Source organism: Phaenicophaeus curvirostris, chromosome 21, assembly GCF_032191515.1.
Source record: "Phaenicophaeus curvirostris isolate KB17595 chromosome 21, BPBGC_Pcur_1.0, whole genome shotgun sequence".
NCBI lineage: Eukaryota > Metazoa > Chordata > Aves > Cuculiformes > Cuculidae > Phaenicophaeus > Phaenicophaeus curvirostris.
Window position 1 is genome coordinate 7,299,106 of NC_091412.1, and position 27,704 is coordinate 7,326,809.

At 48.4% G+C, this 27,704-nt stretch overlaps 1 protein-coding gene across 1 annotated transcript; it reads right to left on the bottom strand.

Annotated features, from left to right (window-relative positions):
* Nucleotides 1-160: 160 nt before the first annotated feature.
* DHRS11 (dehydrogenase/reductase 11) lies at nt 161-27,402 on the bottom strand. Its single transcript, XM_069874119.1, has 7 exons — nt 27,224-27,402; nt 12,454-12,663; nt 6,458-6,552; nt 5,881-6,010; nt 5,130-5,222; nt 4,397-4,462; nt 161-3,424 (listed from the first exon to the last, which is right to left on the bottom strand). Exons 1-7 carry the CDS (start codon nt 27,353-27,355, stop codon nt 3,383-3,385), a joined length of 768 nt encoding a protein of 255 aa, XP_069730220.1. The 5' UTR covers nt 27,356-27,402; the 3' UTR covers nt 161-3,382.
* Nucleotides 27,403-27,704: the final 302 nt, after the last annotated feature.

The following is a 27,704-nucleotide window of genomic DNA, read 5'->3' on the forward strand; positions in this document are numbered from 1 at the left end:
GCACGAGAGACTGAAACAGTTCAATATCCAAGCTGGAAAAACAACAGCAGCTCATCCCTTGCATAGTTTAGTCAGACTCAGCAGTGCCCCACAGCCTACCTGGGGATTTCGGCGAAACCCTGTGGATTGCGGCTTCGTTTGAACAAGGACGCGTGAGTCCAACTTCCACAGGTCACCCGTGACACAACCGGATGCTATTCTGCTCTAGAAAGCAATTATGTTTTTTCTCATGAAGAACCAAACCCACACATTTCTGTTTGAGCTCTTCACAAAAGAAAGAGTAGCTGTGAACAGTAAAAAGGATGTTATGTTTTAACACAAAAACTATTGTATAAACAACAGAAGACCAACAGTGTGCCTCTCTTTTTATTCTTTATTTTTACAGTTCACAATTAGAAACCTACAGATGAATTCCACAGTTTACCCTGACGTTTGGGTTTTTTAAACGCCTCAGAGTAGTGCTGCCGATCCCATCTCATCCCAGGGAGATGGCTCAAGGTGCCATCAGGTTACATGAGGCAGAACGGCCAAGCCACCCATGCCAAACCCCTCCACAGGCCGCACTTCACACGTGTGGTTCACAGGCAGCAGGAATCATCCCCGAAAACCACATTTGAAATGGAAAAATATATGGTATATCATTTCAAGCTTATTTTATAGACTTTCAATTGTTACAAATGTTCTTCAAGGGAAAAAAAGCAAACTTCCAGGGCTGCAGGTCAGCCAGGTTGTATTTGGAGGGAGCAACTGCCCAGACTTGCCCTTCTTCAAGGCCCTGCATTTTAAGCAATTCTCTCCAAAGCCTCTTTTTGCAAAGCAGAAAGATAAGTTAGGTCTCTCCTCAGCTGTGAATTTCAACATCTGCTTAAATTTGTACACACCTGCAACCACCAGTTCGGGGGTTTCACCCATACTATCCACATCCCTGCTCATGTTTTGTTTCTGCTCAGAACTTCCTGATTTTTCAACATTTTTTTTTTTGGCCTCCAACTCCTAGTTCAACCATCATGTCTTAAAATGATGGCGCATAGTGCATCTCCTGAATTTCAACAAGCTCCTGCAAAAGAAACTTTACAGAAAACGTCAGGAATTTTCATATCGAGTCAAGTTGAACATGACAAGGGCATTATAAAAAAAAAATAAATCACAGTAGTGCTTGAACCTTCCTTAGCCAAGTGCCTCTGAATGAAGGACAACAGAGGCACAGAGACTGAAGAGCTCTTAGAGCTGGGGCAAGCTCTTTGCTGCGGTGAGGATCACTGGCTGCGTGCAGACCTGGGCCGGCCGCCCTTCGAGTGACATGATCTAACACAATTCCGTGGGTGAAACCCAGCTCTATGCAAAGAACCCACACAAAGCTGCTGCCTCAGCAAGGTGGAGAAGGGCAGTGCTCTACAGTGGCACGAGACTTCACCACAGGGCATGAATTTCACTCATGGTAAATTAAAAGGCTAAACCCAGAGACGAGGTTATGTGTACTTGCCCACAGAAACCGGTGACAGACAGGAATGGACAGAACACACCATGAGCTTGTATTTATAAAGAGAAAAAAAAGGGGCAAATTGCCTTTGTTTTGCCATTATGAAGGCATGTTTTACCAGTTTTCTCCTTGTATCCTTCTACAGTTGCTCACCTTTGGCACAAGGAATTCTATGTATCACAAGATTTAATTAATAATAATACTTCATATCAACACTCAGCACTTACATAGCGCTTCTCATATTCAAAGTGCTTTACAAAAGTTTGTGAGTCCTCACAACACCCCTGTGAGGTAGGTAAGTATTATTATCCCCATTTTACAGATGGGGAAACTGAGGCAGAGAGGTAAAGTGACTTGCCCAAGGCTTTATAGGGAGTTGAAACTCGTGACGTAGTGGCCCAATTCTGTTCTCCCTTATGGTGTTGTAACACACGTGAACTCCCACAGAGCTCTACTGGTGTAAGCAAAACAATCCAACCCAAGTTTCTCTTGCTCCCAGTCCTCCGCTCTGACCAACTGACCACACCTGTTCCCCCTAAACCAACAGTTCACCTTCCAAAACCCTACAGAAAAGTCCAGAGCACAGCAGGAGCCAGTCTGCAACGGTAAGGCAACACGTACATTAACGGCTCCATAGGTCTGCAGCACGTCGGACGACACACAGACCTGTTTCTGCCACACTGCAAGAGTCTTCAGATAACTCAAGTGGGCTCCAGCTCTGCACACAGCAGCTTTGAGGCTGATTCTCTTCTCCCTCAAGTTATAATAAATCCAGAGCAAAACAACGTGGCTGCACTAGCGCAGAACTAGTAGGAGATCTGAACCAGACCTTTTACCTGCTGCTTTGCAGGCAAATGCCCCTACTATCACCTTTTCATTCTGGACAGCTTCAGCATGGTTCATCTCACTCTCTCTCTCTCTCCGAGTTTGTATCTCTGCATATAAACAAACTTTCAACATTTCCAGCTCATCAGCACCAGCATTTAAACAGCACCATACATCTTTCTATGACCGATCAATATTTCCAGAAAAGTGTCAATGCATGCAAACATCACATACAGAAACATCTAGAGTGCTGGGAGATGATACCAAGGATAGAGGTGATCACGAGACAGCACACATTTAGTTTTTATTAAAAATACCAAACAACTCGCTCTTACTGTAACTATGCCACTTAGATGATCATTCTAACCTGCAGAAGTGCAGGTACTTTTCTTCCAACTATTTGCCTACCTACCTAGAAAGAAAGAGAAATAGCAAGCACACACATTTATACTTCCTCAGACTTGGCAGGCATGATTCACGTGAATGGAAAAGGAGGAAAGGAGGGTTTGGGGATGTGAGGGACATTGTACACTGTGTCTAGGGCCGTGGAGTATGAACGAAGTAGAAAATATCACATGCAGCGTCACCATCAGTAATTGATCTGATGAAAAGAAGCCCAAAATTTAAATGGATTCATGTATGACATCCACTGAAAATCTCCAACCCTAAGCACACTGAAGCAGGCAAACAACTTGCACCACTTCACCTATGTCCAGACACAGCATCAGCAATTAAGATCAAACAAACCTTGGAAAAAAAACCCAAAAAAACCAAAAGGAAGAATATACCAGCCTGGGGACAACAATCTTCCACAAACCACTTCCCTGCATTATTTTCAAATACATTTTACTCTTAAGCAGTTTCAGAAAGGAGTGGGGGAGAAAGAGACCCACTACTATTTTCTTTAAACTGGCTCAGCACCAGCACCAGCTCAGAGAGAGGGAGAGAAAAATAATTCTGCAAACGTGATCCTTGGTACTCGATTAAAACGTTGCTAGCCAGCCGACGACACCCTAAATTGCAAGAGGGTTCGGAGTGGAGTGGATAGACGGTGCTGCTCGCGATCCTCTTCGTTTGCTATGATATCTGCTCTGTGGGCCTCATCTGTATATCTGCAATCTAGAAGAGACCAACAAAGGTTTTTTACTGGAGCCATTTCAAATCCTGCACTGGGCCCTTCCATGCTGCATATGAAGAAAGTTGCTGTGAGTAGAAATGACCTGGTTGACCAAGATGTTAGAAAGAAATAAAGGTGAACATGACTGCTCTGCTTTCAGCAGAAGGGATAAAAGCACAAACATGCACAGAAAAGACCTCAAGATCACACTGATTATAAACTCTCATGGTTGAAGTCTTCAGTTTGGTCCTGCTCACAGAGGGCCAAACAGAAGCACTGCTTGATCAGCCACGGGCAGGAGTTTTTATCCTCTTCAGACAAGACCAGTTGTCACTACTGATCCAACGTCAAGACAGCCACGTCTTGCTCGAAAGCAGCAGAGTTCACACAAGGGGCTCCTAAACCTCTCGTGATCAAATTTGACTTTTGCAATAGGGGTTTTTACATTGCATATACTAAACTTTGACACTGTTCCTGCCTCCTCCTGGCTCCAGCTGAAAGCTGGTCACTTATTTCACGGTTTGCAGGAGGAAAGTCCCTCTGGCTGCACAAGGATCTCACACCACCCTTGGGGAGGTGCACAGCACTTGGCAGGATCAGGCCCAACACATTATTTGGCAGCTGGCAGAACCTGACCCATTGATTGAGATGAGATTTGCTGAGATTGTCATCAAATCTCAGATGGCGCCACTCAAAAAAAGGGCATAACATGCCTATATCCTTCCCATTCCCCCTGGGGTCAGAGAGCAGCCTTCACTGGACCCACAGACTGCGAGCAGCCTGAGCAGCGTGATTCCATAGCTGTCATAAGGGAACTGTAAACAAACGTGACCACTGCTAATCCCTAGTCCGGGCTCTGCTAAGCACAGAGCTGATACGGCAGCCACAATGCTGATTAGCAAATGCCAGGGCAGCAGTTACCTTCTCTGCCTTCTCTACCCACTGCAGAGTCCTCCAACCCAGCCAGTACCTACCTGTACATGAGGTGGGGCACTGAGGACATATATGACAGCATTAGCCATGTCTTCAGCTTTGAGACACTGGAAAGATAAAAAAAGAGGGATTCCTCAGTCAAAGGGCAGCTCAGAAAGTTGCTCACAAGATCATTCCTTTCCTAAGCATTAATAATGAGTTTTGACAGTGTCACTGGGACACGTCAAAAACACGCAAGCAAGCAGGAAAAAATTAATCCATTAAAAATTTAACAAAAGGACATGTCTGGTGTTGATAGCTCTCCATTTGCTGAGAATAATCTTACTACTGGCACAGTACTTCTGCCACATCAGGTACTGCCATCCTTATCAAAAATACCCAGAGAAGCACAAGAAATCTTGTGCCAGCCACCTGCAAGAAAACATGTTCTTGGACTTCTTTTTGTGTGGGCATGTTTGCTTATGATATCTTCTCTTCAATAAAGAAGTCATAGCTTGCAAAATGCCAAAGCTGATTGGCATTTATTTACATGAATATCAAAATAAAAGGAAAAATATAGGGAGTTGGAAGCTGAACCTGAACAAAAATCCACTTAGTGTGTAAATATCAGTGCAAAATCTGAGATCTGAGTGGCGAGAATCTGAGGATGCCGATTACATCCTGGAAGGCACTAGGCACTGTGCAGAACTATTTCCTCGTGCTATTAGCTGGGAGAGAGACTGTTAAACTGTAACCAGAGCCACTTCCCTCTGTTTCCATTTCTCCATGTCCTACCCGAATGCTCTCATAGGTCGCAGCAGCTCTCTCAGGGTCATTATCATGAAGTTTAAACGCAAATCCTGTTTCCACCAGTCCTGGTGATATACACTGTAAAAAAGCAGAGCACATCCTAATAGGATTTGTAATTCCCCTTCAGCAAAAGAATATAAAAAAAGAAAGGAGAGAAAACTTTTAGCACTGAAAAAGCCAAAAATCCCAGCTCCTTTTCTATTGTTCTCCTTCCCTTTCCTTTTCCTAGAGGAATAGTTCAAGAGAGCAGACTTAGCCTTCATGACTGTTGTGGCAGGTACCTCTGGGGACCTGCTGATAGGTACCTCCCTCTTCATGCCCCAAAGGGACAGAGAAGCAGAGAAAATGATGGGAAAGCTTGCAATACAAATTAACTTCTGGACACATCGCTCCTGAGCTGCAAGCTCTGCATGAGAGTGAATAGCTGAGCCGATTGCCTCCCTCTAGCTGTCATGAGCCCCCTTTGCTCCCAGACAAGCAACTTTGTGCACCCAAGAAGTTTATTCCCTGACACAGCTCCTTGCTGCCATGCCTTCTGCCCCCCAGTCTTTCTCTGCCTGGAGAAGAGAGGCAGCCAGGGCCAGCTGGCCACAGGACTTGAACACTCCCAGTGTGCTGAGCACTATTTTTGCATTTCCTTGCCTGTTTTCCAAAGGGAAACCTCTGCCCCATAATGCCTGCCAGTTTTCTACCACCCACAAAAGCAGGAGAGAGGAAGAGAGCCCACGGTACTCACTGTAGCTCGTATATGAGTCTTTGCTTCTCGGAGTTCTTGCCTCAGCCCCTCCGTGAGGGCTGTAACTGCATACTTGGTAGCACTGTAAAAATGCACCACTGACTGTGGCACAACACTGTGGCCATTCATACTGAGGAGAAAGCAGAAAGGAAAATGCCGAGAGGTGTGAGACAAGCAGCATCCTGAGAAGAAACCAACAGGATATTCAAATCGTCGTAACAAACACGGATTGAGGCTAACACAGTGGCTACATGAGGAATTCCCGTCTCCTGTGGGGAATGCAGACCAGCAGAGGCTCCACTGGCCATGGCTTTTTCTGGACCTGGTCAGGGAGTTTCAGTATTCAACCTTGCACCATCACAAGTGGTTGGCATTACCCTTTTCTCCCTTCTTTGGTCTTTTGGGCACTTAGACCACCAGAGATTGAAAAAAGAGGTTTGAAAATCAACCATCACAATCCTTAGAAAACCCACTCAGGGCCCTGTCAGCCCACTCCAAGATTAAAGCCCCACTGCTTAAATCTTCTCTGCGAAGTGGGAAGGAGGAATGGCTGACCCCACACTCCCCCACTGCATACCTGTTAATGTTAATAATATGACCATCATCAATGTTTCTCTCTTTCATGGACTGGTAGGCCTCTCGGGTGCAGATGCTTACAGCCATCACATTGACCTGAGGGAGAGAAAAGAAGAAGAAACTAAGACTACCAGCCCTGCCTGGCACTCTCCAGCTTGCTCCCTGTGGCTGTGGATGCAGGTTCCAGTCCCTGATCCACGGCAATTCCCATAAATGCCAAGGGAAGGAAATGCACACACACACACTGCACAGCCCACATCATGCTGTGACCACACTGGGGCTGCAGTAACAAGGGGTTTGGGCAGAGGAGGCACAGATATCCAGTTCTGTGAGACAGCCTTGGCCTCTCCCAGAAATGAATGGGCTTAATTTGTTGTTTTACAAACAAGAGCAAGCTAGAGTGCAAGATAAGGGAGGACAAACCTGCTTCCCCACAGTCAGCACACTGTCTAGGAGACAAAGTTGTTTATTTTCTACAGCACTGAGCACACTGGAGTTTGGGCAGCTGATAGGACACTAAAACAGGTAATTAGGTCAGCTAGTTAACGAGGAAATCCCCAGATACTGCCTGTCAGAGAGCCAGAAGCTCAGAGGCACTGCAAACCGCACGGCCAGCAAAGAGCTTCCCGTGCACAACCAAAGCCAAAGATCACATCATGCCATCAGGAGGGCCAAAGTAGTCAAGTAACGCTGCAGATACAAAAGCCACCGATCTGTCACACTGTCTGCTGACATTTTCCTCAGCCCTAACTGGGTAAGCCAAGGAAGAAAGGACACGGCAACTTATCGAGTCCTTTAGCACAGGATCCAGAGCTTTCCACGCTCTTGCTCTTTGGACCAGCACTTCCCAGCACACTGCGGCTTGGTTAAACTCAGTTGTATCACCTGCAACATGCCACCATCAATGCACAGATGCCTTGAGCATTTAGTGACCATAAAACACAGAGTCAAAGTCTCCAGGAAGATGGAGATACAGAAATTCCCCCAGCTAGATACAAAGCACCCAGAGGCGTGTGCAAGAATGAGCAAGCCTCCTCAGCCACAATGCTAATTGCTCTGGTTTATAGTGGTTTAGGTTTGGAGAAGTGGCTGAAAGGTAGGAAGCATTTGGTGAAGCCCTCTAGAAAGGATGTAAGTGTTTTAAGACAGGACACGCTGGCAGGTCCTATCTAATGGTATGACACTTTGCTAACTAAATAGGCAGGTCAAACAGGTCCAAAACCACCACTGTGAACTAAATTTCTGATGAATCAGAAGTTGGGTGCAACTATGAATGGGAGGAGCAGCAGGAACAAGGCCATGTGGAGGAAAGGATGTGCAAGAGGGCTGGCTATCATCGTTGTGAAACTTATAAACAAGAATGGAGCAAGCTAACTAGGACTTGCTAGCCCAAAAGGATGTGCAAGAGAAGAACATTACTTTGGAGACCAGAAAGTAAGAGGCCAGAAAGGGTTGGATTTGAGAGATGTAGTTATTGAGCAGCAGACAGAACAAGTTGGGTCAACTGAAGGATCTTCTGGTCACTGTTTCTCTCTCAGTCATTACTTCCCATTCGTTACTAGAGGCCACACTTGAGTTTTTGCCTTGGAGACCGATAAATAGAATGCTTCTCTGATCTTGGGAGTACCAAAGCAACACAACAAGTAGACTTATCATCCTCACTGAAGCACACGTTGGTTGAGCACACAGTCACTGCAGATATCTCCCATCATACCTGGAACTACGGAGATAAATTCCCTGGCACCAAGTTGAAGATTTACCTTGGCTGTGCAAGGAAGAAAGTAAGCAGACGTGTCTGCATAAGCAGCACCTCAGCACTGGATTGAAGCCCAGAGGAGGTAGGACATCTGAAGTGTTGGATTTCACAGTAAAGTGTTTGGAAAAAGCAGAAGTAACCTGCTTCAGTCTGATATTCTAGCCAAGTGAGGAGCCAATCCTTTCAGATACGGATCTGGGCAACTATTAGTATAAAAAGCCTTCATGACAAGCAAAATTCCTGCTTTCCTCCCTGCTCCAAGATGTCCTGCACCATGTCTTCGGTGCAGTATTGCTCCTGGTTTCCACTTCATTGCTGTAGGCCACTAGAGGGTAACATCAGCCTGCAGCCTGAGACCCAGCTCGACGCTATGAATCGCAGTGAGCAACGCTTCCTTGCGTGGGTAGTTACAGCATTTTGACAACTATTGGCAAAGCAAGATACTAATCAACAGCCCCATGGGAAAGTCCAGAGCCTGTACAATAAGACACCTTGGTACAACAAAACAACTGGCCAGAAGGCAGCTGAGCTGGGATTGCCTTGCTGCCTTTTTTCCGATAGCGCCCACAGGATTTCAGGGTAAAATCCCGTTTCAAAACAAGGAACAGGCAGTCAGGAACCTCAAAACATGCCTAGAAAATGAGCACGTCTTAGGGCTGTATCACTTCAAGAAAGAATCTAAAGGCTGTTGTTACAAATATCCATGCAAGACATTTTTCAGTCTTGTTCCTATTTTAAGAACAAAAGGTTCAAAGGTCCTTTAGCAAAGACGGCCAACACATCTGCGCTCTGCCTTTGCGCAGCAGCCGGTCTGTGACTGCCGCGTGTGTGCGCTAATGCAACAGAAACAATGAAAGCACATTTTCTAGTAATTAATGAGTTCCAACTGCCAGGTTGGGAGAACATAAAAGATCCTGTTCCTGGAAGCGCTGAGCATTTCACTTCCTAGAATCAGCCTTTTCTAAGGCATCAAAATTAGTATCTCAGCTCCTAAGAACATTTAAAAACATAGGTTACAGAAAACATATCTTGCACAGATGGTATATAAAAGCAAGAACAGAGCCTCTCTGGTCAATGAACAATGCCAAGAAGAATCAAACCCATTTAGCATCTAGAGGAGCGAGAGGATGTGTGCTACAGTCCTTTGTGTCTTGAACAGTGCAAACAAAAAGTTCAGCTCGAATTCCTCGCTGTAAAGGTCAGTAGGTAAAACGTGAAGGAGCTGTTCAAATCCCAGAGCCTGGAGTCTGCGTACACAGCACCCAGTCCCGGCTACTCCCGCGTGGATCAGGAATAGCTGGAGGACTTTGCTCCAGCCTCAAGTCAAGCACAACCTCACAAACAAGTAGAGAGAAAAGGGGGGCATCTGTGCAACAAAAGACAATGGGCTCAGAACCTGTGATAACACCCTCTCACCTGCGAGCACAGCAAATTTCCTGGCTGGCAACACTGGGCTCTGCACTGCTGTAAAGCCACTGAGGTGCAGTTCCTAACATAAGACTCCGGCAGCCCAGGGAGAAGCAGCTCCCACCTTGGGAATAAACATCAGACAATAAGGAACTACAAAATTAAAAAATAGGAGGAATAAGGAAATGATAACATGATTTTGACTGTTTGATGTATAGCAAGAAATTTTACAAGATTAGGGATATTGAGAGGGGAGTCTGGAAGGAGACAGAGCCTCAAACCTCATAAAAAATACATGGAAACAAAAATCAATTTACCAAAAAGAAAAAAATGCCTTTAATTTAAAGCCTTAATGCCTCCTAAATCAATAGATCAATGCCTGTTTAGAAACTTCTCCTGTCTTGCAGCCCAGAATTACACTGAAGCTCTCCAGCAACATCTCTCAAACCGTGCTACTTACTAACACCTTTCTCCAAAGGGATCCTTGGAAGAATCGTCCCTTCTCCCACTTGGCTCTGCAAAGCCCAGTGGCCCATGAAAGATGCTGGCAACCTTCCCCTGACTTGACCTTCCGAGAGCTTCAGAGCGTGTAAGAGAAATGGACCTGGCGAGTGTTTTTCAGGGGCTGGTGTGCCACAGCAGGGAGAGCTGTCGCTGCAAATCCCTCCCCAAGCCCTGCTGCCACACCGGCGCCTGCACAGCCACAGAGTGAGATTTTAAGCAGAGAGGTCACAGCCACAAAACAGAGGCAACACAGCAAAAGGAAAAACCTTGAGCTATTTCTGCTGCTTACCAACAGGCTAAAAAGCAAAGCTCAGGCTTGTTAGGCTGAGATGGGTGAAGCACTTGGCTTTGGAGGGTCCCAGGGCTTCACCATTGGATTAAAGGTGCAAGTGGTTTTTAATCAGACAATTACACGCAAACCAAGAGCAAATCCAGCAGCTGCTGGGAAGCTGGCGAGAGGGAAAAAAATCTGCCAGTACACAAAGAAAGCTTGGACGTCTCAGTCTGTTCCCAGTGCAACAACTGAATTTTTGCTAAGCAAAAGAGAGCACATACAGATCTCCTCTGGGAATAAAAGCAGCCTGGTTTCCTAACACTAACCTTGTGGAGTCATCACCCCAAAGCAGCTCCAAAGGGTGCACACAGCAGCAAATGCACGGATGGGGACCTCACAGGCTCCCAGACTTTGAGTCACTGTAAATACCAACACAGGAGTCTCCTATAGGACAGTCCCCACTCCAAAAATATTTCTCCCTAGAGGCAGCAGAAAGCAAGAGAAAGGGAACACTCTCACCTGAACAGCCAGGGAAAGGGAGCACGGAGAGGGGAAGGGCCTTCAGCTGGCAAAAGCCAAGCATCTGCCCCAGCCTGCCCACCTTACAAAGAACAAAAGGTTACAAGAACAATGAAAAATGAGTGTGAGGGACATGCAGCATCCACAGAGGCATCCACACAAGACATGATGACAGCAACCAGGACAAGCAGTTTACAAGGCACAAGCGACCCGCGGGGCCAGGCTTGTATAGAGACAATGCTGGGAAGTGACCTGCTTTTCACCGGCTCAGCCTCAGCTACACTTCACTTAATTTTCTTTAAAGACTCCATGGCAACTAGGAATGGGGAGATGCGGCTGTGCAGTGACCCAGGCTGGGCAACCCACAAAAGCCTGGCTGGGCAGACAAAGCTGAGCTGAGCTTGCTTTGGCTGCAGTCACAGCAGCCAGGAGACCAGCCAAAATCCTAACAAGAACTTAATTAGGCAGGATACAGCAGCTCTGGTCCTGGCAGCAGGAGTCCGAGGCCTCAATGTACCTCTCTGCTTTGCTTTATACAGCCCCTGGAACTGCTGCTGGATGAACAGCCACCGGCTGCCACAGGAGCCAACAGATCCTGGCTGACTCTGCTGTCAGACACAGTGGCCCCAAGCCTAGAGCTTCAAGCAGCTTTTCAAACAGACCTGTCTTTTCCTTCACCAGGACACGCTCTCACAGCTGCTGCAGGTACTGCAAGGCTTAACTTAAAGCTACAAGTTTGACTCCTGTGCCTATGAGGATGATGCTTTCATGCACAGAGGTACATAGTATAGGTGGGAAAATCATCTTCATGAAAAAGCTCCTGTTTCAGCATCTCACCAAACAGAGCTGCAGGAAAGCCAGCATAAAACGGATGCAGCAAGGGCACGCTAGCTGCCCTGGGATCCCACAGCCGTGGCTGCCAGCGCTACGTGCAGAAAAAGGCCACCTCCTAATGACAAGTCCCAGAAAAGATGCACAGCAGCATCTCAGGACACCAACACCCCGGGAGAATTGCTGCTAGTAAACAGCATGGACCACTTGCACAAAGTCCCAGTTTGGCATATGAAACTGCCTCATTCACATCCAGGTCTAACCAGATTATGGGCAGAAAATTAAGCCATAAAGACAAAAAGCATTACAGCTTTTTAAGCCAAAAAGAATCTGTCCATTTTACAACCCACTGCTTCAACTAACAGGATTAGCTACAAAAGCCAGTGCTTGGCATTCAATTTCCTATCTTATTGGAAAAAAAAAAAAAAAAGCAAGGCTCATCACCCTTCAAGAAAGCCATTGAGCCAAAGGAAAAAAGCTACTGAAGGTATTGAGTGTTTTCATACTCCGGGGTGAAGGCATGTGGCTCAGCAGTGTATGAGGTTTTTCCACTTCCAAATCAGCAAACTCAAGCCATGGAAGAGCCAGATGTGAAGCAGGTTCTCAGCTCTGCACACATGAAGTACGTAGATGGGGACAATGGTGCTGGTGGCCAGAAGAAATAAAAATCAAGCAGAGTTCCTGCTCACCCAGCAGCACTACTCACATCTATCATCGTCCGCCAGCCCTCCGTCTTCCCCGAGAGCAAGGGTTCCGGGCGAGCCAGCCCCGCGTTGTTGATGCACACGTCAACTCCTTGATGAAGGGTCTTGATGGCGGAGAACATTGACAGGATCTCCTCTTCATTGGAGAGGTCACACTTGTACGGGATGAGAGTCCCTGGATAGCCGGCGCTCTGGCATTCAGCTGCCAATTTCTAGGGAAGAGAAAAGAAGAAGAAAACAGCCATCAGCCTCCTCTCCTTGTGGAGCAGCTTATCCAGCCAGTAAAACAAACCCCAGGGCTAACAAAACGCAGCAGCTTCCTGGCGAGTCCGTCTCAAGAGCAGGTGCTGGGGAAGAATTATTGTAAATGCTAATTAAGAAAAAAGGAATATTGATATATACGAGAGTGTGAGCGCTTCAGCCTTTAAGTTATTAAACCTGACGAGACACTCTGTGTTCGTCCATCACCCCAGGCAACAGAGATCAAGGTGAGCAGGTGCTGGCAAAATACAAATAAATACTGTGGTGGCACCAGGCTGCAAATCTGCCACACTGAGCGAATAAAGGACGTGCAATCGCATGCCTGGCAATTCCTAATTAGACTTTACCAACAATTGTTCCAAGCATCCAGATCTTTTATGAGACTAGATGATATAAAACAAACGAAAGGCTAAGAGCTGCTGCTGGCCGTCTGTGTTAATGATGCGGCAGCCACCACACCAGATCCTCTGGAGGATGCCCTTTACCCCCTGATGCTAATGAGAAGCAGCATCTCAGCTCTGATGTGTCATATTAGCGACAGTGACAGCTTCCAGCGCGAGGAGAGAGCCACGTGATGTCTGGTTTCTGCGGAGAGATGGACTCTGGCTACAAATGTCCACCAAATCACTCCAACGCCATGGCCCACGGCAGTTTTCCCGGCGTGACATTTCAGTGGGTGCAATAAAGCTCTCCTCCTGCCAGAGGCAGCTTCCCCACTTCTCCCAGCTCCTCCCTGCATACCAAGGACTGCAATTCACAGCCAGTTACGAAAGAAGTGAGGCCCAGCACAGAAATCCCCCAGCTGGAAGCAGACAACGCAGGACAGCGATTGCATATGAAGGTAGCTGCCGAACCATCTGGTCCCAGCCGAGCCTGGAGCAGAGCACCTGCCCAGGAGCTCACCAAGCTTCAGCCAGAAAAGAGGACACAGGGAAGACCAGCCACAGAACCTCAGAACACCCAGAACACCACTGGGAAGCTCGCACTGGATGGATACTAAATTTTTTTGCTTGCTATGAGGTGCAACATCGCCTCCCAGATTGGCCCAGTCCCTCCTAACCCTCCAGGAAGGCGCATGGAGAAATTCCCACATCTTGGAGAAGGTAGATGGCTGAGACCAGCCCCACCATCTGTACTGACAAGAGGAGGCGCTCAGAGAGACACGCTTGCCGCAGACATGGCTCGCTCTAATCAAAGTGGTGATAAACCAGAGCATCCATCCTTGCAGGGCAGCTAACAAGCCCCCAGGGTCCCCCATCTCTTTTATTTAGCAGAGCCTTGCCCCTCAAAACACCCATTGCTCTCACAGCACCATGTGAGAAGGGGATGGACATGCTGAGTTCAGCTCAAAGATCGATACATCCCAACAGCATCGTGCTCTCCAGAGAGCTCTGCTTGGGCTGAGCTAGACAATATTTCTGCCTGATGGAGAAAAAAGTGCCCCTGGGACTGAATCGTACCTCTCCGTCCCCTCCCGGGGCTGGTTTCATTCTGCTATACATGCAATCCTGTTGATTACGTGCTGATAATGGTAGAAAAATATATACTTTTAGAAGACCAGAGTACACACTTGAGAAAACAGTTGGAGGAAAAAGTCTGCAAGAAGAGCATTTCAAAAATTAAAAGCAGTACGAAGGGCTGCTGCAAGGTGCCAAACCACTCCAGGGACAAGGATTCGCTCCTGCAAAGATACAGAAGGGGAAAATGGCCAAGGGGGCCTCAGCCACATTCTTCATAACCTGGCACCAAGGTGACAGCTTCAGAGCTCTCTCTATCCCACTGCCCAAACTCGAGCACTCCACTGATCCATCCCATTCCATGTTTGCTTGACATGTACATGTCTGGCACTTTTTCTTCCGAGTTCACCAGGTCACAGCTAGGAGTATGGTCTTAATTTGCTTTTTGAAGAGCGCTGGTGTCCTGGCACCTCCTGCAGTCCCCAGGCTGCATCGAAAGCTGAGTTGAATTATCTTTCCAGTGGTACCTCCGATTGTCACTGCTGGTGTCAGTGCTCGTTGCAGGTAGAGCGGGTGCTGCCTTTCAAAGTCAACATTCCTGCACGCAGAAGGAAAAGTAGGGCACCCATCCCATCCCGAGGCTCAGCAATGTCGTGCATCCCAGAGCTGTGAGGAAGAAAGCTACAGCTCAGGGCAGGAACCAGTCCAGCCAAATTCAGCCCTGCTGAACTCAAATCAAGCAATGATAGTGATTTTAAAAGGTGAGAAATACAAGCACGAGGGATTGGGGTGAATCTCTTGAAAGAGGATTCATGCCAAGAAAGCTGGCTGGAAGAAGGGCCCATTGGCACAGATGGGAAAGGACAGACAAGCTCATCTGCAGCCCAGAGGGAAATGCCGTGTTTAATATCTCCGCTTCCATGTTCAGCTGTCACTTTTCACTATCCGGTGACACCTTTCACCGCTCAGTACAGCTCCTTGATGGAGGCAGACAGGGTCTGAACACCACAGGCTGCAGCACAGCAACCCAGATGAAGGAGGAGATAAAACAAGGGGTGCTCTGCCCAGTTGTGGTAGAGCTGTTCTTCCTGCTTTCTCAGTTATCTCATTAGCTTATGTCTTAATACACCACGAGTAAGCTCTTTCTCACTCCAGGAAAGGCTTCTCTGCCACAACGGACCAAAGAAATCAGATATCTCTCAAGATCCTTCTTTTCCTGTCTGGTGTCTCGCCATCTCAATCGGGACTCAACATGCATCCTTTCATCTCTCAGACTACACTTGTGTTAACAAATTCTCTTTGAAAATAAAGTGTCAAACACCACTGACACCCAGGCAGAGCTGAACGTGCTTCAACCATCTATAGATAAAGAGTCATCACAGGCTCTTCAAAGAAACATCAACTACAGACAAGTTTGCAAGACAAGACTTGCATAAAGCAACTCTCTCAATTGGGGAGCTTGCAATGTTTTTTCAGAGCACCTGTTAAGTCACTCAATTAATGCTCATTCCCCTTTAACTATACTGCATGCACACAAAAAAAAAAAGCGTTTTTTTCCAGATTTCACAAGCACCTTGAGTGATCACATAACACAACACCAATACAAAACAGGGCCAGTGCACCTCCAGCAGCTGGAGACAAAGATTTGAAACAAAACCTGAGCAGCTCTGTACCACATCGTTATCACTGATGCTTGGAAATGGACAGCCAGGTGCTATAGCTACTGGTACAAACTGGGATAATGCAGCCTGAAGAATAAATAGATACCACATGCATGAAAACATTTAATCTAGAGCCACTCAGTGCCACAGATGCAAGCCCTCCCCCTGTAACTCTCATACACTACCCAGCATGAACACAGTATGTGGCAAGTTCTGCAGCATCCATGAAAGACCAGCTTTCCACAAAGGGCATCTAAATGACTCGTGTGACATAACGAGCCAATATTGCAGTATGTACTAGATACGCAGGCTGTGATGTGCCTCTTGCTTAGACACAAATTTTTCCATTGACATCACTGTGATTTATCTCAGCTTCCAGCATTGTCAGATAAATGAATGAGCAAATGAAAAAAACACCTAACACCTACCTACGTGTACATAAGACAAAGGAGAATAGCCGGTCATGATACTTACCACATACTATTTAGCTGTCTGCTCTTGAAGGTCTAACAGGATGTGATGCATTTATGGGATTTTTTCCCTATGTTAAGAATACATCAGTTCTCCCAAGAAGGGGTTAATGCTCTTTGTGCCTACAACACTTGGAAAGGGCACAGTGCCACACATTTAGATTCAGGCTTGGTAAAATGGTTTAACAAAACTAATTGATATAAACATTTAAAGGGACTCCTAAGGGGAGGAAAGAAAGGAGAGAGTCACGTAGGGCTTTATTTGGCAAACCATCCTATTAACTTCAGACACATTTAGTCCAGGGAGATTAAAGCCAGAAGAAACCATTAGGTAATTTTTAAACTGACCTGCCATTCATCACAGGTACTTGCATCCTACTGATTTAGCTTATGCTTAAATACATAACAGTACCAAGAAACCAACTGGAAAGAAACCAAAGTCACCCCAATTACTTATGCTATCTCAAGGAAATGAAGGAGAAAAATCCTAATGAACAGCATCACAGTTGTGATAGAAAACTAGGGGCTTACAAATCCTTTCATTTTACCAACTGGCAAGTTTGAAGCTTCTTTTAATTAAGATTTAATACCAGTGCAACAACATAATAGAGAAAGAGATATATATAGTGAATAAAGCACTAGACTGGGGTTTATTTCCCTAGTGTGCTCTGTGACCACAGGCAAGATTCAGAGCTGCTTCCCCATCTGTAAAATGGAGATAATCACACTGAGCCTTCTTAAAGCTGCTGGGTACCTGGGCCTTTTGCCTGGCTCCAGGTAACCAGACAGGGAGTCTAAAAGGAGTTTTCAAATGAATAAAAGAGTAAAGTGATTCTCCTTCCCTCCCGTGAGCTTTAAATCAATGGTTTCACCGTTTGTTTGCTGATCGATGCTCCTCAGCTCAGATCCATGTCTGTTCCAGGACAGAAGGCAGACTGGTGGATGGGACAGCTCGGAAAGTGAGGTTTAAGTGAAAAAGCAGATGTGCAATAATCAGTTAGGGCACGAATACCAAAACCAGTGCAGAGAGGAAGGGCCAGCACCAGTCTCAGACCATTTACCTGAAGCACATCTGAAGTACACGCAGCCTGATCAGGGAAGACTGAACCTTTTGCACTGTTTCAGAAACCCACCCACCTCTCACCACAAAGGAGAAAAAAATCAAAACCCAGATAAGCCCCTGTATGTATTTTTTTACACCCAGTATCACCCTAAATGTACAGATTTCACAGTGCTTACAAAGACTCACAGGTGGCGCACAAAATCAGCACTCATACCATCAATCACGCAGAAAAACCAGATCTCACGTCATGGTAGAGAAGGGAATAAAACCCTGGGGAACCTCTTGGATCTATTTGCAGTTTATCAGCTTCCAGAAGTGAGAAGCAGAATGGGGAGAGACACCTAGAAGCAACAGTCCCAGCCAGGCAGTTGCGACTGCAGCCACCTCGCTCCTGGCCGGTTCTTTACGCCCATGGAGGTGCCATGGTTGATGATACCCACCAGAGACAGCATAAAATCACATCTAGGCAGATTCCCAGCATCAGCTGCCTGGGACATCTCCTGGATGCTACCCAGGCCATGAACACTGAACATCAACACAGTACCTGCTCTTCCCCCAGCAAACCCATCCCACAGGCTCCTAGAGGCCAGGCGGCATCTCCTGCCTATTTCCTGCAGTGCAGCACAAAGCAGCCACTCAGCTGGTTGCATCCCCAGCACTGAAGCCAAACTCCCTGCTAAGCAGGGGTCTGCTTGAGCACTCATGTCTTCCCAGGCTGCTCCAGACTCATACTGCTTTTTTTCCAAGCCCTCTCTGCTCCCTGCACTTTTTCAGTATTTAAACATCCAAGGTAGGGTTTTTTTTTTCCTTTAGCTCACTTAATTTTAAATTTCCAGCCAAACCACTCCATTTACCCTGAAAGCCCCCGCTACCTCAAGGCACTCAAACAATTGCTCCTTACGTCAAGGCTGAAGGCACTTTTATTTTTTACTGCTTGCTCAGATCACGTTGCTATGGGCTGGCGTGGGGGAGGAGGAAATACGCTGCTCTCACGATGACAGCTCATTAGAGCAATCTCTCTTGCTTATTCTGAGGTATGACTATCCTACAAGCATCACAGGTGCCTGCCTGCTTTTCAGCTCCAACGTGCATAAAGCAGGTTCCCACGCAGGCAGGCGCGTGGATGCTTTCCTTCCTCAAAGAATTCCACTGCTCTTATTAAGACTGAAGCCACTTGGAGGTGTTTAAGGGACGGGTGGACGAGGCGCTGAGGGACATGGTTTAGTATTTGATAGGAGTGGTTGGACTCGATGATCCGGTGGGTCTTTTCCAACCTGGTGATTCTATGATTCTATTGCAGGTACCCGCAGTCCTCCACCAGCCCCTGGCTGCTTTCGCAAGCAGAGTTCAAAGACTACATCTCTCCAAGACACCCAAGTGCCTGCACACAGCAGAGCCGGTGATCCACGCGTTGCAGGCTGGATCGCTGCCCATTCGAGTGGAGATTTCCAAGGCAACCTGCAAACACACCACTCGGAGGGCAGAGCCGAGCCTGAGCTTCAGCCTGACACCCTTAGATCACGGCACTTGCCTTCTACACCATGTCCACTGCAGGTGAGCACATCTCTTCTGTGCTCAAGGAGTTTAAAAAAAAAAAAAAAAAATTAAATAAAACAACACCTAATCTTGCATCAGTGAAAGTCTGAGATGCCCAGCAATCTCCTCAAGATCATAGAATAACAGAATCACCAGGTTGGAAAAGACCCACTGGATCATCGAGTCCAACCATTCCTATCAAATACTAAACCATGTCCCTCAGCACCTCATCCACCCGTCCCTTAAACTCCTCCAGGGAAGGTTATCAGAGGTCTGTGGAAACCATCAGCACGTTCCCACCCTGAATAACACCTGTTGTACCCAAGGATATTGCCGTACCTCATGGGTACGAGTCGGGAGCACTCCTGAGGCCGCCCAGGACCTGTTCCCAGTTCCGTCACAGGCTCACCAGAGGCTTTCCCCCTTTCCCACCAGCGAACTCTGAGCCCCAGGAAAACATGAGCATCACTTGTGGCCACCGGGCTCACAGCGCTTGGCCAAGCCCCTCACCTCGCTGCCACACAACTCACCTGGCAGATCACCCGCTGCGGTCACCAAGAGAGCTGTACCTGCACAGCAGGTCCCACCGCCAAGCCAGATGGGCCTTTTCTCCTCTCAACACCTCACAGCGCGGCCCTGGCTCTTCTCCAGTGCTGGGTGTCTACCTCACTGTGCCCCAGCACCATCCACATGGCACCAAGCCTTCCCGCACCAGGGCAGGGCGAGAGCCCGATATCTCTGTCACGGGCTCCCGTCCTGCGCCCGTGTAATCCTCAACGAATCCTCTTCTGAAAAGACAGATTAACACACGCTGGGAGAGGAGCGGGCCTTCCCCCGCCAGCTCCCGGTGCTCCCCAGCACCAGAATTCAGAAGACAGATTCTGAATTTTAAGAGGCCCCAGGTTTACATCCCACTGACAAGCACAGCAAAGGTTCCAGCATTCCCAGCCGGGGTTGGAGCAAGCGGCAGCAACCGCAGGGATTACCGGCTCCATCGCTGCGGCAGGTGCCACAATTAAACATCTGTAACGACGCCAACGTCACCGGACGCGGCAGGCTCAGCGCCGCTCGCTGCTGCACTGGTGCTAATCCCCAGTTAAGCCGAGCAGAGCTGCAGCTGATCTGCACGAGCCTAACGAGCAAACTACAGGTCCAGCAGCTCCTCTGCTCCCATTTTACCCTGCAACACCCACCCCCGCCAAGGACCAACCGAGCTAAAATCATAGAATCATAGAATCACCAGGTTGGAAAAGACCCACCGGATCATCGAGTCCAACCATTCCTATCATGACATTGTCAGCCAGGAATTTACCATGAACAGTTCCCACGTGGACACAGGCAGGAGCGAGGGTTAAAGCTCGACTTTGGCACAGCCGGTACTTTCTGCAGAGCTTTAACTATTAACAAGCCCCAGGAAACTCACCATGGTATTTAATTCCCAACGCTGCGCCCAGACCTCACTGCCCCATAAACCCAAAAACGTGGATCAGAAAAAACCCTCCATGTCCGCGTGTGGCCCCGTCCAGCCCTCCCACCAGGTTTTCCGTGGGGAAAACAAGGCACGGGACAGCTACTGGATCTGCCCAGCTACACAGGGACGCAGAGGCAGAACCCCACCACGACTCCAAAACCTCAGGGAAGGCTCAGTTAATACTTATTTTTAGGGCTATGAGCGCAAAATACCCTCGTATCACTGCTCTACTGCAAAGCCAAAGGGAACAGAAGAGAAGGAGAGAAGGGCTGCTGCAATAAGACATTTTTTAAGTATGTTTTGGGGTGAAGGATGATGAATCCAATATGGTTTAAAAGCAATCCTTCCCCCACGCACCTCCTGAGCTTCAAGGCTGAGGAAAACCATTTGGACAGCGAAGAATCTGTTCCCACTACTCAAACCGGCAATTACAGGATCTCTCTTATATTTAATCATGAAAGGATCCGGTCAGGGACAAATGGCAATAAAAGCACCTCAGGGGCCTCGAGTACCCACCATCCCTGAGGCGAGGCCTTCATCAAACACTAAACAAGCCCTTACAGAGGCCAAGGAGACTCTGAAGGTCATTCATTTACATAGGGATTGTGCCTTGGGATTTTCCTGCACGAAGCTGCTCCTCCTGCCTTAAAAATATAATTCATGGGGCTATCGATCAGTCCAGCAGTGCACTGTGAGAGTGACGAGTCCAGGGGAAGAGGAGGTGAGGAGGTCCACGACAAGCATTTGGAGACAATAACTCATCCACCTTCAGCTCGGAGAGGACACGAGCCACAGAGCCTGCTGGCCCGCAGATTGAAACCCAGCACCAAAACTCCTGCCTCTCACATTCACCCATGAGCACCTTGCTTTAAGTCACAAGGTTAAGACAACACGGACACAGAGGTGAAACCTGTGTTCTTCAGAAAGCCCTGGCTGCAGGGCAGAGGGACAGACCCTACTGCAGACCCTGCAGGGTCATCCACAGCTCGACCCTACAGACAAAGCACCCGCTGGGAGAGGCCAAAATTCGAACAAGCTGACCTCTAAGCCATCAACGTGATTTGCATGCAATGTAATTAAATTCCACATGCAGGTACTACAAAACAATTTAGCCATTAATTAACTGCCTTGGAGTACTGAAGGAGTCGAGAACCTCCCTGGCACCTTACAGCTCAGGTCAGCGAGCAGTAGAAGGGATCAACCAACCCACAGAGAGCTACTCGGGATGCTCAGCTCCCGCGAAGAAGGCTCAGCTGCTTCTTCCTCCTCCCATCGCCACGGTGCTGCTCGGCAAAGAGAGCACTCACCTCTTCAGAGACTGGACTGCTCACATCTGCAATCAATAGCTCAGCTTATCAAAGGCTATTTCTTAAGCAAGATCTAACCTTGACAAGACAATCCCTGGTTATAAATGTTACCTTTGATCAATAACTGTCACAGATGCATTAGAATTAATTGGTTAAACGTTGTATTTTAAACCACATTTATGGCTTCCTGCACAGCTCGCTCACCGCACCCCAACAGAGAACAAAAAAGATATTGTTTTAAGAACACAACATCCATGATTAAGTCTTTCCAACACCTTGACGAAGGCCATTGCCCGAGGGCTCCCATCTCCCCCTGCTCATCGCCTGATGTCGTGCTGCTCGGGGAGAGCAGCGCATTCCCCCCTCCCCATCCTGCCCTTCTGGGCTCTTGGACTTCAGGAGCCAGCTGACTTCCCACTGGAAGAGTCTCCTCTAAGGGATGAATTAACAGCACTCGGGAGGTGTTGGAAAAAAATATATAATTTAAATTTAAACAAAAAACAAAAAAAAATTACAAAGTAAGTGACAGATGCCCCTAGCCACCCTGCAGCAAGGTGTCAAAGGAATGACTGAGCTGCTGGAAGATTTCCAGCAAGACTGAGTGCAGCAGCACCAGGCACTGCCTCTGACCTGAAGCTGGTGGGACTGCCCCAACCAGAGCTTCTCCTGACCCATCCTCACCGGCTCCAGCCAGGCATGCAGGAGCGCAGCGTTCTGACACCAGGGCTGGAGGAAGAACTGCCAGTGCTTTTGCCATTCTCTACAATATAAAAGCAAATGAAATTAAATGTTATTATAAAAGACAGCGCAATACCAAGCATCAACTGTAAACGCCTTGGAAACAGCACCCTGTCCCACACCTTCTTGTGCTCCAGAGAAAAGCGCCGGAGGACCTCGATGCCTCTACCATGTCTGACCCGACATTTACCACAAACTCTCCCAAATCTTTCCTGCCCCAGGGGAACAACACTGCAAATTAAAACTTACGCCTCATACTGGATAAAAGACCAGAGAGAGGTTTGCCAGCAGAGGGGAAATGTTTTATTCAGTGCACGGGGAAACCCTTTCCTTTTTTGTGCTGCTGCAAGAATCCAGACACTAAAGACAAATTTCTGGAAAACATCAGGAAGAAGAAAGCGGAAGAGCCTGGTAATGAAGCCATCAAAAGCGATGCTCTGCCTTTTATCTGCAGGATGGAGAAACAGTGGCTTAACATGCTATCACGTCCCAGCTCTGCTGTGGCAAGGCATTAAATCACAAGACTGCTGGCAGGCTGGAGACCCAAGTGATCAGCAAAAGGGTCCTTGCGAAGGTGATCAACAAGAAGCAGATTCCACCAAAGTTCGTTCCAACAGGCTGCTTTTTTTTTTTGATAGGAATGGTTGGACTTGATGATCCTGTGGGTCTCTTCCAACCTGGTTATTCTATGATTCATTGAAGCACTGATGCTCGCTCCTGACTCGGAACCTGCGTAGGCATCTGAAGAGCAGAAGATACTCTATAAAAGCACACGTCAAAACCTCTATGACAGCTGGTAGCACCTCTAGGCTTTTCATTTAAAACAAGCTTTCAACCCAGATTATCTCCTAGCATGCAAAACTAAAATAAAGCCACTTGATTATAGTTTATTCCTCAATGTCTGACCATTAAAGTTACTGCTGGATGACCCAGGTGAAGAGTTTCATTCACAAAAGCAGCACAAGTGGGGAACACAGGGCCGCGTGTGAGCAAGGAGAGGAGGGTCAGCACCAAGGTTTAAAGGGTCACAATTACAGAGGGGAAACTCAGCCGCCAGCGTCTGCGCTTGCCACGCCTGCACATCAAAGATGTGACAAAAGAAAAATCAAATCCAATTTTGAAACGATACCACTGGAGTTAGCGGGAGCGCTCCCTCGAGGCAAGCTGAGCGCGTGGCTTGTCTACAGAGCCACTGCAAGGGAAAAAAATAACAAAAAAGAGAGGTTTTGTAAGCCATTAACATTTTTATTTCAAAAGTCAAAGAGCACTGGAGTTGTGACACAGGTCGAATACCAAAACCACAACTTTGCCATTCCTTTGTTATCTTGCCTCAAGCCCTTATCTGATTTTCCAAGAGATTAAGAAATCTTAACATAGCATTTATTGTATGAGTTAAATTCCCCACAAGACAACATGCTCCTTCAGTCATAGGTTTGCGGTAGGTTACAAAACCCCCATATAGAGCAGTTCCAGCCACCTTACCTTAAAATATATGACTAGTGCATAAAATTGATGAAAGCACATGCCTTTGTGATAGGAGTACTATATTCCTGGTTTTAAACAGTACCATTTGCACTCTTTCAAGCTGCCTTGATTTATTTTGGGGTTTGCTCCTCCATACACCGTTATCCACAGAGGTTTTTAGAGAATTATTCAATACTAACGCAGCAACAAGATTTGTCCTGCAGCATCTACAGCCACAGCGCTCTGACCACTCCTTTATTCGCATCTGGCAACATGAAGTCCTCAGCTCCTTCATCTCTTTCTCTCCTCCATCCCCAGCCAGAACACCAGCATCACTTCCCCTGGTTCCACACCTTACGCGCGAGCTGCTCTCCTTGAACTGGCTCATCCTTCATCCCCACCAAGGCTTCCCACAAGCTCTCAACCAACAACAACTTGGAAAATCAGCAGCCGGAGATAATGGATGAGTGCATTTTGTAGATAGATCTGTTCTACAGATCCGAACAAGGTAACAACGTGCTCGCAAAGCACTGATGGTACAGCATCCAAAGCCCCCCTAGCAGACAAGAGCCCCACCAGCAGCTCCCAGTTTGGGGTCTGGCTGCATCATTCGCTGCGCCAGCCGAGCGCGGGCATCCCCCGCACGCAACGTCAGCTCCCGCGCCTCGGGATGGCTTCTTACAGCCATGTCCAAAGTCCCAAGTCCCAGCATGAGCTCACTAGTCTGAATATCTTCTTTTTTTTTTTTTTTAAAGAGAAAAAACACAAGGTGAAGCTCCTGGAGAAAAGCTTAGTTATTGTAAACGGCTCTGCTCTAAAGGTACGGCAGGAGCCAGTAAGAAGCCTCATTGTGCCAACACAAGCATCCCTGGGTGATGAACCCACTCCTGGAGTGATCCTGGCTCACCTCGTGCTCCACCACCATCCTCTGCCTGAGCCAGCGGCACCGCGGGGATTTTCTTCCTCTTTAAGGAAACACGATTCGCAATAAATAAAACCAGGATAGCAACGGAGCAAAACACAGTCCAGGTACCTACCGAAATAAACGGCTGCGAGCTGCAAACATAATTCAGTCCTTGGAGAGGACAGAGGAGAAAGAAGCAGCAAGGACAAACATGAGCTGCAGTGTTTAACACGAGTTTTTGAAGCACAGCAGGAACAAGAGACTTGGAAGATGCCAAAAAGTCCGCACTGCTCAGTACAGGCACAGACCATACAATCCAGGTAAATCACCTACATTAAACACAACAGCACTCGTGGATATTCAAATAAAAAGGAAAAACCTTTAAAAGACTGCTCTTTCTTAAAGCTATACTGTATTGTTGCCAGAAAAGTATCAAAAAGGAGGACTCTGGGGCTTCAAAACAGAAGGAAACTCATCTGCAGCATCAAAGGAAAATACAAGTTTCATTAATAAAGAAACTCAAAATACTTCAAAAGAAAATAAAAAGAAACGGTGATATTTGAAATGGCTTTTCTTCCCTTTTTGGAGGGGAATGGAAAACAACAGCATCCTTTATCAGACTCTGTGAGGCTACAGCAGCCTCGTGAAGCCAGGGAATGGAAGTACTTTAAACACTATCAGCCGCCTGTGGGAAGCCTTCGGAGAGCTCGGCTTTCCCTGTAACCGCACAATCCAAACACTGGGAATTAGACACAAGCCCCAAAGGACAGTTAAATAAGCCACACTGGTGTATTTTCTCCTCTATGCAACCCATGTCCTTCTCATTCACGATGAAGAATACTGAAAGTTGTGTTTCTTCTAAGCATTTCTTTGTTTGATCCCACTCCTCTGCAGCACCTGCAGTGCCTAAAGCCTCGTTTTCTATGATTTTTAGGACAACTTATTCTTGATGTGAATGTTGGGCTCGTCCTGTGCAGGGACAGGAGTTGGACTCGATGGTCCTTGTGGGTCCCTTCCACCTCAGGACATTCTATTATTCTAACTGTGAATCCTTATCACCTGCACTAAGGCAATGCAAGCACTGGATGCTCCCTTAGATCTTCTGCAGCTCCGCAGGCTCCGAATCACCCAGATGACATCTCACCTGTCTGATGAGACCTTCTTTCCTCCCTCAGAGGAAACATAAAAAGCAAATAAGCTTCAGCTCATGCCAGTGTGGGGTAAAGCCTACAAACACACCAGCTACAAGAGGGGATCCCACAGAAATTATTTCTTTTAAGCATCTTTATTTCTAAGCTACTGCCACGAGGTGTTTTGCTTCACTCTAGAGATGCTCGTCATAGGGGTCAAGAGCATCTTTACTTTTAAGCCACTGCTGTGAGGGTTTTGGCTTTGCTCTAGAGATATTGTTGGAGTCAAATGCGCGCTACGGACCAAAAATCTGTTTTAATAGGAGCTCCTAAGAGCATCCCAACTCCGGGAAACCAGCGTTCCGGCAGAAAGCACGGCACATCCCACACCAAGCGGGATTTCGCATCCCTGGATCCAGCTGGATGCTATTTTGCACCTTGACAAGAAGGTCTGAACCCCAAAAACACGCCGAGAACTGAATCTGCTCCTGGGGTAACTCCAACCTCAGCGCCCTCGCTGCTGCCGGGGGGCAAAACCCCCGAGGATGCTCTTGGGGGGGTGTCGGGTACCGGGGGACCCGCATCGACCCCGCACAGCCCCGGATAGCCCAGAGCAGCCCCAGATAGCCCAGAGCAGCCGTGAGGAGCCCCACAGAGCCCCAAGCAGCCCCGCACGACTCAAGCAGCTCCGTACAACCCAGTGTAGCCCAGCGACGCCCTGCACAGCCTCGCAGAGCCCCTCATCGCCTTGCACAGCCTCGCAAAGCCCCTCATTGCCTTGCACAGCCTCAGAGAGCCCTGTAAAGCTCCTCATTGCCTTGTATAGCCTCGCAGAGCCCTGTAAAGCCCCTCATTGCCTTGCAGAGCCCCACACAGCCCCGCAGAGCCCCGCACAGCCTCACAGAGCCCCTCATCGCCTTGCACAGCCTCAGAGAGCCCCGCACAGCCTTGTAAAGCCCCTCATTGCCTTGCACAGCCTCGCAGAGCCCCGCACAGCCTCGCAAAGCCCCTCATTGCCTTGCACAGCCTCACAGAGCCCCACACAGCCCCTCATTGCCTTGCACAGCCCCGCACAGCCTCGCAGAGCCCTGCACAGCTTCGCAGAGCCCCGCAGACACCTGCACAGCCCCTCACAGCCTTGCAAAGCCCCGCACTAACCCCGAGCCGCCCAGCCCGGCCCGGCCCGGCCCCGCCGCGCCCCCGCCCCCCGTGCATCGCTCCCGCCCCGGCGAGGCCCCGTGGGGCGGCGGCAGCGCTCGGCCCGGCCGCGCCCGAACCGTGTGTCCCAGCGCCCCGCCCCGCCCCGGTACCTCGATCTTGTCGACGCTGCGGGCGCACCCCACCACCTTCATGCCGTGCTGCACCAGCGCCCGCGCCACGGCCGCGCCGATCCCCACGGAGGCGCCGGTGACCAGAGCGACGCGCCCGGTCCAGCGCTCCATGGCCCCGGCCCCAGCGCCGCCGCCGCGCACAATGCGCCGCCCGCCCGCCACGCCGGACACGCCCCCGCCCGGCGGCCACGCCCCCCGGCCTTAGACACGCCCCTACGCGCTCTCAGCCAATGAGCGCGCTTCTACTCGTTGGCCACGCCCCCTCCGATACTCCCTCAGCCAATAAAAGCGCCTCTGTCGTGTGACCACGCCCCCTAAGCGGCCGCAGCCAATGAGAACGCCCCAGCCCTATAGCCACGCCCCTTCAGGCAACGAGCGCCGCGCTGGCCACGCCCCCGCGTAGGCCCCAACCAATGGGAGCGCCCCTGACCCCTGGCCACGCCCCCACCCCTTAGTGAGC